At 41.2% G+C, this 12309-nt stretch overlaps 1 protein-coding gene across 4 annotated transcripts in view; it reads left to right on the top strand.

Moving 5' to 3' along the window:
* The window catches only part of Myocd (myocardin), a 98753-nt gene extending 88043 nt beyond the window's left edge, over positions 1 to 10710 (top strand). For 3 of the 4 annotated variants that reach the window (XM_010615008.3, XM_010615007.3, XM_033762783.1), the window contains 4 exons: positions 266 to 409; positions 1441 to 1569; positions 4848 to 4905; positions 6857 to 10710. In XM_010615008.3, coding sequence (XP_010613310.1) covers positions 266 to 409; positions 1441 to 1569; positions 4848 to 4905; positions 6857 to 7428 — 903 coding nt within the window. In that variant the 3' untranslated portion in view covers positions 7429 to 10710. The remainder of the gene's footprint in view (positions 1 to 265; positions 410 to 1440; positions 1570 to 4847; positions 4906 to 6856) is intronic. The other variant, XM_010615009.3, reaches the window with a different exon arrangement.
* The last annotated feature ends 1599 nt before the right edge of the window (positions 10711 to 12309 follow it).

The following is a 12309-nucleotide window of genomic DNA, read 5'->3' as shown; positions in this document are numbered from 1 at the left end:
CTGTTTTTTTTTTTTTTTTTTTTTTTTTTTCCTGGTGCGGGGGATTGAACTCAAATCCTTGCGCTTGCAAAGCAGGAACCGGAACCACTGAGCTAAATCCCTGGCCCAAAAGCTAGCTTTTAAGTGAGTTCATCTCTAATGGAATTTAGGAAAGCTTGTAAAGATAGGGCACCTGAAGTCATGGTACCAGGGCTAGATGTATCAGAAAAGGCCACACTCAAGTACGCTGCTGGCCATTTAACTGGTCACTTCTTACTGTCTACAGAATTCAGGAGCACACGATGGCCATCCTCCCAACTTCTCTCCCCGGTCTTCTGTCCTCCACACCACTTTCTCTGGAGCCCAGACAGACAGCGGTCAAAGTGCAGGGAGCAACCCTTGTCCTCGAAGCCCAGGTGTACAGCCAAAGGTAAGTACCTGGGAAAAAACGGTTTAAACTAAGAGCTCACATCACCTCTCTGTCTTCAGTGGTCCTTGTTCTGCAGTGCAAATGATGAGGTTCAAACTGAAGGAGAACAACATTTCATTTCCAAAAGGTACAAGGCCACTTGGAATGCCTTGAAATGGATCTAAATGTATAAGCTAGGAAACATCTCAGGATTCATTTCTGAGATCACCCCAAATATCATGGTGACTGAAATGACCTTGATATATTTGCAAAACAACACAGGCAACAAACCAGTTTCCATGAAATTGAAGATTAGAATAAAGGTACATGAGAAAATAATGTTATGGGAAAAAAGAGTTATTGGGATTCATGGAAAGGACTGGACAGGTGCAGAAAGTTGGAATCTGCCATATCTCTGAAGAAAAGGGGTAAGATGACATCTTTTCAGCTGGCGTAGGAATCAGGATGTGAAGGTCCAGGATATAAGGAGATCTTAGGAGCAATGAGATGGTGATAGAAACGAGACGAAAATAGTACAGCCATGACATAAAACAGCCACATGTCACAAGTCAGAGACCATGATATGGGCCAGACACCCTTACAGGAAAACACACTCACAATAAACAATGTGAGTTCAGGACAAGAAAGCCCAGCAGTGCCTCCAACTCTGAAGATACAACCAATTTGGAATGAAATGATCTAAGGAATGAATTACTCTGGAAATTCCTGGACTGATTAATTTCTTTGTTTTGGATTAAACTAATTTTATTTCCTTTTATCATCTTGTTTTCTCCTAAGAAGGAACATCTTAGAGTAAGAAATAAATCTGTAAGTTTCCCAGTCTAAAATGCCACAAGCCATAAATCCACAGTGACATATATCATTGTGAATATATTTTATTAGTTATTTTCTCATCTCTGGCATATTATTATCAGTATTACTATGTCTTAGGTCGATTTTTCTGAACGTAGTCTGTAATCGCTAAAACAGAGGCAGCAACACTTATGGCCCATAAATTGAATGCTCTTCTCTGTGTTTTACCCACATTACAGATAGCTGGTTTACATTCTTCTGATAAGGTGGGGCCAAAGTTTTCAATTCCATCCCCAACTTTTTCTAAATCAAGTTCAACAGTTTCAGAGATAACACAGCCCCCATCCTATGAAGATGCAGTAAAGCAGGTAACCGTGTGATTTGTTCTTTATGGAAGATTATATGGACTCAATGGACATTGTTTTATATTATTAAACTTCATGCACTTTATAAATTCTGATACTATGTGTCCAGTACTTTCCCCACAGAATGAGCGAGGTATCTGTACAGTAATTGCAGGAGGTATTGCTTGTGTAGACAGATGGTGCCAATTGAGGCTGTTCAAATTATAACGTGTTCAACTTTAGGGTTCATGAAACAATACACATGCAGCTGGAACTGCACTGTGAAACGGTTCTTTTCTGGACTAGTGGTGTACAATAGTATAGTACCATCCTGTGTCGAAACAGGGCAGTGGCAGTGAGTGCAGCTCCCAGTCAATTCTGCAGTCACGAGTGGAAACCACGGATGCTCTACAGTGTGCTGTGTTGGACACCTGAATGCTCAATAGGTCAGATGTATTAAATGTATTTGCCATTTCCGTAGTAGGTTTGCAGTGTGTTTATTTGGATGTGACCCCATCATCAGTCCAGGAGCACCTGTAGAAGCTAAGTGATGCAGGGAGAAGGGTCAGGGATGGCATTCAGGCCAGCTCTGCCACCTGTCACCTGCCCCTGTCACTAGGGTTGAGCACATCCTCGACTTCTCCTCTATAAAACAGAAACTATATTTACTTTGTATGGACATTAGGTCATCTGGCACTAACTACATTGTTGGGGTACATGATCGGTACTTAAATATATGAAAGCAGCCAGGGATTTGTCTCAGTGGTTCTGCTGCCTGTCTTGCAAGTGCAAGGGCCCGAGTTCGATCCCTGGTACCAGGAAAAAAATAGTTACGCACACACCCACACACACACACACATATATGAAAGCAATTGTCAAGGCAATACTTTCCAAGATTCTCCCTAGCTTTAAAATTCAGCGATTCTTGAAAAATACTGATGCTTGTTGAAGCTGACTAATGAATGCAAGGAGGTTCACTGTGTTCTCTAGCCTTGTTTGTATTTGGAAAGCTCCAATGAAAAAGTAAGAAAAAAGACAAACAATGAATGTTATAATGTAGTCAGCCCCCGGTATCCATGAATTCAACCAGCCATGGATCAAAAATATCAGGGAAAAATTCCTGAAAGTTCCAAAAAGCAAAACTTGAATCTGCAGCATGCTGAACACTGCTGATTCCACACATAGGGAGGACATTCATCCTGCATTGGCCTCCTGCCATTTCACATGTCTTCCGTCTCTCTCCAGCTCTCCTGGTTTGAGTTTTGTTAGCCTCACACCTGGTTCATAGACAGTGCGAGGCCTGTGGAGCTATGTCAGTACTTTACATATACAAACTTTTTTGTCATCATTCCTCAAACATTAAGACAGGGGTCCCAAGCCCCTCAGCCCCCTACCCACACAGCAGGAAGCAAGTGATAGGCAAACCAGTGAACCTTCATCTATATTTACAGTTGCTCCCGACTGCTCAAGGTACTGCCTGAGCTCTGCCTCCTGTCAGATCAGTGCTGTCATTAGCTTCTCATAGGAGTTTGAACCCTAGTGTGAAATGCACATGCAGGGATCTAGGTTGCTTGGTCCTAATGAGAATCTAATAATAGAAACAAAATACACTGTGAAATAATAATAAAAGTAAAGTGCACAATGAATGTAATGTCCTTGAATCACCCTGAAGCCACCATTTACCCCTGTATATGGAAAAAGTGTCCTCCATAAAACCAGTCCCTGGTGCCAAAAAGGTTATGGACCAGACCCCTGCAATGACATATAACTATTTATATTTCATTTATATTGTACCAGGTAGAATAAGTAATTTAGAGATTGTTTAAAACATACAAGAGGATGTGCATAGGTTATATTTTATATGAAGAATTTAAGCATTCAAAAATGTTGATATTCAGTGGAACTAGAAACTCATTCCATGAGGATACTGAGCAATGACTCTTATTTCAAATGGCCTGAGCTTTAATATCAGATAGCCCTACATAGATGCTCAAAGCAGAAAAAATCTCCATCGGTTGCTACCTATCGATAAGGTGGTACCCCGAGTTCAAAACCAACCAGTGGTAAGGAATAAAGATTAAGTTAAATATCAGGAGATTATATGAAAAATGGGATTTATCATTTCTGAAAAAAATGGGGGATCCAGCGTTATGGGAGCCACATTTCTACCAAACAGAACTGGAAATTGCCTAAAGCAAAGCAACACTGCTTCTTTGGAGCTATGTTCTGCATTCTGCCTCTCTTCTTCTTCTGTATTTGGCTCTTTGACATTATCTGCCAGACCTTGTGGGCATATAGTAGCAAATAACTCATTCTTGGAGCAGTGTCCCCATCCACATTGACTATTGATACCTGTGCAATATCTCTTTGTAAGGAGTTTAGATAATCTGACACTACTGTGTGTGATAGGCACTCAGGTGTATGAGAGCAATTGTTGGGGCAATGGTATTTTCCTCCAATGCACCCACCCTCACCTCAACAGAAAACATTCCAGGCAATGTAGACCTCTAGAAAGAAGACTCTACTTACCTCCGATGAGCAGAGAAGAGAGGGGATACTCTACAAGAGTTTACAGGTTCCACAAGCACTGAGTAACCAGAGGAAACCAAGGAAATATGAGCCAAGATCCGAGTCACTTCCACATTTGCCAAATAAGAGGTAGATTCCAGTCAAAGAGAGAAAAGGCTACTTTCTATATATTCATTTCCTAGGATGAAAACCACCTGACACAACTTACTCTTATTCTGTGCTGGGAATCATTCTGTCTTCTCTTTTTCCTTTAATAGATTATTTCATTAAAATTTATGCCGAGGTTTAATCACACAGTTCAAAAACCTTCAGCCAATATCTCGAAGTTCATAACAATGTTATTCACTGTAGCCAAGCGATGGGAACAGCCTCTGACCTTGGCACATGAATGGATAGACAAAATGTGAGAGATTCATACAACGGACTATTATTAATTTTTTTTAAAAAAAGGAAATTTTAACACATGCTACAACAGAAAGTAAAATGGTGATCTCTAGAAGTTGAGGAAGGCATGCGTTGGGGAGTTTTTATCTAACAGGCATAGAGTTTTGTTTGTGCAAGATGAAGAGTTCTGGAAGTGGAAAGTGATGATGGCAGCACAAAAATGTGAGTGTACTTAATGCCACTACAGAGGGGTTAAAATATTGTATTTTATGTCATACGCATTTTTAAAATTATTTAAGAGTTCTTGATCAAATCTAGTTCAAGAACCTGTTATTTCCAATAATTTCCTGCAGAAGCAACCATGTTCTTCTTTCATTAATTTGCAACAGCAAATGACCCGGAGTCAGCAGATGGATGAACTCCTGGATGTCCTCATTGAAAGTGGAGGTAAGGTGGCCTTGAGTCATGTCTATTTGGACCCTCCGCACTTGTGCATACTCCAGAGAATTAATACTTAGAACCAAAGTCAGAGGTACCCTGAGTCTGGTGTACCAAGCGGTCTGCAGGCAGAGAGTCATTTCCTCTGAGCTTCAGGTACACATTTGAAACAGATAAAGGAAATATGCAGATAATTCCTCCAGTCTTCATCCTAAAACACTTTCCACTGAATAATGTTAACATCTTTCATTCTTCAGCTCAATCCATTTCCCAAAATGTGTTCTCCTGCTACATCATTCTTTCTACAGTTCTTATCTCAATGCCACTGTCTTCTTAATTATAAGAAAAAACAACCAAGCAGATAATGAAAGTTCTGTGCTACTTGTTCAAAATTCAGTTAGGAGTCATCCACTGGATAGCCCACTGTGTTTAAATGTTATTCAAGTTAGCAATAAAATGTTCTTTTTTCCTCCTTTCAACTCATTCATTTATTTGCTTTAAAAAGTATAAAGTATGTGCCTAGAGTTTGAAGACATCTAAATGAATAAGATGACCTAAGGCATATGTGTATAAGTAAAAAAGAAGAGCTCGGGCTGAACATTAAAGTGAGCCACAGGATTTTAGGTTTCAGAGAAGGCAGCAAAAGACTCAGAGAAGGAGTAGGCAGTCATCACAATAGGCTCAGTGTTGCACTAAAGTCTCGCCTTTATGGGTTTCACAGTCTGATCGAGAGAGGAGCAATAAGGGAGACGGACCACTTACAAATGTATAAAGTTATTTCATTGTAACAAGAAGGCAGAAGAAAAATATGTGTTTAGATACATCTAAGTGTGTAAGCTTCGTGATGGTGAAATTAATTATGTGGCAACATCAGTGAAGAGTGGGAACGCAGAGGAGAGTGTGGAAGGGACCAGGAAAGAGCAGTCATGAGATCATTACAGATGAGTTGAGCTTTCAAGAGTTGCGCAGTATGATTTTCGGGCAGTACTAAATACCGACGGTGGGCTTGACACTGTGAATTCCAAATGAAACCAGTCCACTTTGTCGTGTAGTTGTCTTTCAATGTTCGGGTAATTCAGAGCATGATAAGAGAAGCAGAGGTAAGGCTCATTGAGGTATGGAGTTTTGCTAGGGTTGCATGGGGAAAAAAGAATGAAGCAAGGAGGCTGAGGGTATTTCTAAGAGAGTAACCCTAAGTGTGGATCTGAGGATGTGAGCGAGAAAAGGGCAGAAAGTGTGCATAAGGAGCTGGTGGTCAGTAGAGAACTGGAGTGAGTCAGAGGGATAAGAGGGGTAAAGCAGAGAGTGGGAAATTTGGTTTGAAATGGAACTTTCAGAAGGTTCGGGTATTTGAGGATGACAAGACCCAGGGTGTATCCAACAGAGTGGGAATGCAGGCATCACTGGAGTTGAGGAAGACACGGAGCTTAGAGACCAGCATGAACAGTGCGTGGCTTCTGAGGTAGCTGAAGTGACAGAGAATGAGAAACACAGAAAGGGCAAAAAGGCAATGAACCAGAGGACAGAGCTTTCAGCAGATAATAAGGAGGGACAAAGGGACTGGGGGAGGAGGGAGGGACATGTGCCTCAGAACTCTAAGGAAAAGCAAGTGATAAACAGGAGGGGAGTGATAAATAGAAAGGGAACAGCAGGATAGCACTGATCCCTGAGTGGGATGGAGGGTGCAGTGCGCTCTGGGACAGCCAGCAGAGGAGTAGGCAAGTGAAGCATCAGAGAAGAAAGTTGAATCATCACAAAGCTGAAGCTCCAGAACAAAAGTGTCAGGGCAAGAACTGAAGGAAGAAGACTTGGGGATCTCAAGAGCTCTGTGGGAATGAGACACTGTGATGAGTGATCAACAGGAAAGTATGGCCTTTCCTGTGTCTACCTAAAGTGTAGCTCACTCACTCCAGGCTCAGTTTGAAGTGTTTCAGCAATTCGCATTGTGCTTTTCCAACAGAAATGCCAGCAGATGCTAGAGGAGATCATTCTTGTCTTCAGAAAGTCCCAAAGATACCGGGACCCTCTCGCAGCCCTACCATCATCCTCCCCAAGCCCTCAGCTTCCTTTGAGCAAGCATCGTCTGGAGGCCAGCTCTCCTTTGATCACTATGTCACTGACAGTGACGAGCACTTGGAAGTCTTACTAAATTCCCACAGCCCCTTAGGAAAGGTGAGTGATGTCGCCCTTCTCAAAACTGGGAGTGAGGAACCTCCTTTTGATGGAATCGTGGATGGCTTTTCTGGGAAGGCAGCAGAAGACATCTTCAACGCACATGAGATCCTGCCAGGCCCCCTTTCCCCGATGCAGACGCAGTTCTCACCCTCTTCCGTAGACAGCAGCGGGCTGCAATTAAGCTTCACTGAGTCTCCTTGGGAAACCATGGAGTGGCTAGACCTCACCCCACCAAGTTCCACTCCAAGCTTTAGCTCCCTTGCTACCAGTGGCCCCAGCATCTTCAACATTGACTTCCTGGATGTCACGGATCTCAATTTGAATTCCCCCATGGATCTGCACTTGCAGCAGTGGTAGAATGCCTGACACATAAGTGCTACGTAAGACAAATACCAATTCCATGGAGAAGAACACATAGCCATAAATACTGATATTATCAAAGAAGATTAAAAAGAGGCAATGGAGACTTCTGTGACAATCAACAAGAACAAATAGGAGTTATTTTTAAAAATATATATATAATGTGGTATTTACCCACATTCAGTAACTGTTAATCATTTCAACAATGCATTCAAAACTGCTTTCTCAGATTAAGGATGCTGAAGAAAATTCTTTCACCACCTTTTCAAATAGCAACATTTTTTTTCTAGCCCATACTTTTTCTCAGGCATTCGTGGGGTGTAAGTTAATACTGTAAACTTTCGGCATGACTTTATTAGACATACGGTGGGAAGAAAACATTAAAAGTCTTTGGAGAATACAGGGAAGATTGTTCTTCGAAGGTTACAGGGGACATAGCCACAGTGGAGCTTACTTCCTGTATTACCATTATGTATCTTTCAAAAGAGCAGCCAGGTCCAGCTTCAGTTAGGGACTCCTCAAGGCAGAATAGAAGGGTGAACCAATGCATTCCTAGAAAAGTAAATTCAACTTGATGCCCCTCTCTGCCCCACTAGAGTGGTTCAAATCCAGGACTTTGAGGCCACTCATAACAATTAATTTGAATTGAGTTTAGAGAACTCCACCTCAGTTTTTTCTCTTTTTCATTCAGTAGCCCAGACATTCCCACCATCTCCATTCTGATAAGCATTGTGTAAAAGGTGACAACCTTGAACAGGAAAACCTCCTGCCATGGATTCCTTACATTCTCTAATATAACCCCCTTTACTTCCAAAGACTAGAGATAAGCAGACAGAAGGATATCTCTAGGCAGAGGAAGTTGAATAAGGGATAAATTTAGATAGGACTAGAGAAAGACATTGTTTTGCATATCCTGGGAAGAAATACCATATATTACTATTACAGGAATGTTACTTATAGAGGTCCAACTTCTTTTATTTCTTAACCTCAATTTATCTTTCTTCTACTCAACTTGGCTTTCAAAATAGCAATCGTTTCTTGCTTCTCTTTTGACAATTTTTTTTGTCCCAACATTGAGAGGGGAGGACTGCTCAGTTCTAACAAGCTGTCATACTTCTGATAAAGCCATTTTTTTTTAGAAAGTTGAAAGTCCAGGTTCTCCTGTAGAACTCATTCCTCACATCCACAGTTCTCTGCAAAGGGAAATCACAAGAAACCCCTTAGGAAGAAACTGGTGACTCGACTCCTGGGTCACAAAGCTTGTGCTACTCTCATTTGATTTATAAGCAATCTTTGATTCTTGTTCCTCCAGGAAATCATTACATTATAGTATTGTGGAGTTGTAAATCATTATAAATATGGATGATATTTACTGGAGAGAGTGTATTTCAGGTCTGGGTTTCTAAAAGAAAATACAACTGTACGTTGAAAACAATAGAAGAAAGAAAACAGACCATGGTCTAATGAGCATTCCTCATTATCTCTTGTGCTTTGGCAGGGAGTGGGGACAAACCTGAAATTGCAGGACAGTCTCTCTAAGGCTCACTGTGGCTCGACTTCACCATTTTATAGTGTTGCATGTGTAGAATGTAGCTGTTGCTGTTTTTGTTTTTAATTTAAGTCACCGAGGCACTGTTTTCTTTTGTAAAAAAACAAAGTTGTTCACTGTGCACTTATAGAGAAAATAATCAAAAATGTTGTGATTTTAGAAGTTCTCTTTTTGATAAACCAGAAATGTAGAAGTCATTCCATTGTTATTGTTAGCTTGTAAAAAAAAAACGTGTGAACTTAGAGTGGTTTTGGTGAGTGCTACTCAGAAAGCTGCCAGATCTTATTCAGGGTATGGGTGCATCGATCTATAGACACATGCATGTTATAAGTGTGTGTATCTGTTACACACACATGTATGCATACCTACTCATTTATGTGTATGCGTGTGTCTTGAAAATCAGTGTTACAGAGTTCTGTACCAAAAACCTTTAACCATCAAACTGCTGTGAATGATACTTGGCCTTTCTTACTATGAGTTCTGATTAACCAACCAGACTACACATTGCCTCTCTGTGTATGACTAAGGGCTCCAGCCCAGTGACTCACAGCCACTTGCTTACCGTGAACAGTCTCCTCTTGGCAATGATATAGATGTGAAAAGACAGAATGGTTTCACCATTAGGTGCTGCCAATGGTAATACAGTCTCTTGTAGGAAAGTATAAAAAAAGAATATGAAAATTGCTTTACATTCCCTGATCTGCTCTGTGCTTGAAATGATTTCCATGGTAGAGTATTTATTTTGCTTCTATGTCAGTCATCAGAACCAAAAATCTAGAGGAAAAAAATACCATGAAGATTAAGCAATGGGGAAGAGACCTTATCGACACATTCCTTGCGTTGGTGTATTCCTCACATGTGATTTTAGTCTTGACAAAGCTTTCTGTCAGCACACTTTCCAGGTGCCACATTGTGCTCTTTATGTGTTATTTTCTCCTTTTACTTCCTTTGGAAAACAAACACATGGTTTCCCTATTCTGAGATCTTGGTATCAGTGGTAGTGCTTTTTTCACCTTGGGAATTTCTATCTGAGGGATTAGACCTGGTTTGGAAGCCTCTATACTTGGCTAGACTGTGCCTTTTCATTGGGATATTTTTAGGCTATTGCCCAAGTCTAATATTCAAACCTCACAGCAGACAAAAGAGAGGATGATTCCTCTTCGCTACTGCAAACCAACAGAGCTAAAAGAGCAGAACCTTGAACAATTGGTCTTCAGCTGCTCCCTCAGTCTCCAGGCACCCATGTGCCTTCATAGTGTTGATGGGAGGTTGAGGGATAAAATTGGAGATACTTTGGAGGGAATTGACAAAAGTGCCTGTTCCTTGTAGATCAGATAATTGGTAATTCATGTTAATTCATCTGTCTGCTGCTGGAAATTTTTACACTGAATTCTTATAGACAGTTGCGAGCTCTTGTGTGGTAATAACTGGACACGACTAACAGGTGCACAAAAAGATGGCCACGTGCAAGTTTAATGTTCTTTGATCCATGTAGCTAAGATCCCTGAAGTCCTCATGATGATGCAGATATGCAGACCCATGCAGCCATTCGTAATATTGCTGCAGCCTAGGAGATTCATCAGTATCCATCTGCGCAAGCATGCTCTGTAAGCTGGTGCTCATTTGTAGCCTCTAGCAATGTTATTGAGATAGCATATTTCTATCATGGGGAGAGAGAGGTGGGAGAGAGAAGAAAGGTGGAAGAGGGGGAGGAAGAGAAGAAAGAAGAAAGGAAGGTTGAAAGGGAAAGAAGGAAAAAGGAAGGAAGGAAAGGAGGGAGGGAGGGAGGAAGGGAGGAAGGAAGGAAGGAAAGAAGGAAGGAAGGAAGGAAAAGGAAGGGGTAGGAAAGAGGGAGAGAAGAGAAGGACCCAACTTTCTAACCTATGAACCACTTAGTTCAGCTAAGAGAAGGATGGTGAACCTTTTAGAGCCAAGTGCCAAAGTGCAATCCGAAACCCACTTCTTTATTGCCAAGTGCTAATACTCTCATTAAACCTGAATACTGAGGTTTTAGTTTAGAAAAATAACTCCTATGTTAACATCTTTTGTCTTAAAAGAAAAACACAGTAACACACATGCCATAGGTTTGCCACCACTGAGCTAAAATGCAACATTATAAAAGATAAAATAAAATAAACGGCAAACTTGTCAATGTGAAGCCCTTCTTAACACTGCAATGACCCCAGTACTACGTGTGGAAACCGAAATAGCCTACTTCCAAGCAGTCAAGGGTCTGTGAACTGGCGACCGTTTTAAAGCATTTATTTCCACTCTTGTGAAAACCCAAAAAAATCCTATCCTGAGCACTCAATGCAGTTCTTTTCAGCTGGGGATTTAGCTTGGAGGCGTTGCTGCCTGCCTCGCCAAGCGCAAGGTCCTGAGTTCAATCCCAGGTACCAAAAAAAGGTTCTTTTCAAAAATTACTTTAAATTCACTCAGTTCTTCTAGAGTTAGTCTGTCTGCACACTCCCACATCAAATTTTCTCACTCAGTGGATAATTTTTTATGTCTGCCATGTGCAATGCACACGTATCATCATATCTGCAGTGCCAAATTGATTCAGCACAGATTGTTCAGATGTAGAATGATAAAGGAGTTGAAATCCCTAAAAGCAAGAACACTAGGAATCTTCTGATCCTTAGAATAGAAACCTTTCAGCCAAGATAAAAACAGGCCTGGTTTTTCCAGAAGGGAGAATAGAGGGCCCTTTTTTAGCTAAAAGTTGTCCTCATGTGGAAGGATTATTGTCTTTTTTCTTATAGTCAGATAGTAGCAGTTTATCACTTGGAATCTATGTCTCCCATCATTTAAAACATGTGAGAACATTTATTTTGATAGCCAGATACAAAAGCCCCCTTGAAAATAAGGGAAGGTGGTGAAAACTGTTTTTGTCCTGCCCTAGCCTCAGCCATGGTAACTGGCTCTCTAGACAAAAGGAACAAACACATCCGGGGGTGGAGGGAAATGAGGTATGCCCAGTGAGCCTCCTTCTCTTAAGAGAAAAGCTCCAGAGTGTGAAGACAAGTTGGCCTCCCTCCTCCTTTTCAGGCTTTTGTTGCATACCTCACAGGAGAAGTTCGCAAATGCTGGAACGTGGCTTGCTGTCAGAATAAGAAAACCTGAAATGAAAGGAATCTAGGGTTCTCCTTTTCCCATGATTCTAATTATAAACCAGCAAGTTGCTCACATGCTGATACGGCTGGTGCTTTATTAGACAGACAATAGATATACAGAGCACAGGTCCTGGAACAGAGGGCCTTATAGTGCCAAAAGCTAGTTGTGTTAAGCTCTGATTAGGTTGAGGCTCTCCATGGGGAAATGATTTCAAA

Source organism: Fukomys damarensis, unplaced genomic scaffold, assembly GCF_012274545.1.
Source record: "Fukomys damarensis isolate Sample0158 unplaced genomic scaffold, DMR_v1.0_HiC HiC_scaffold_13, whole genome shotgun sequence".
In the NCBI taxonomy this organism is placed as follows: Eukaryota; Metazoa; Chordata; class Mammalia; order Rodentia; family Bathyergidae; genus Fukomys; species Fukomys damarensis.
Note: the sequence above shows the minus strand (reverse complement) of the source record. Positions and strands in the feature narration are given on the sequence as shown.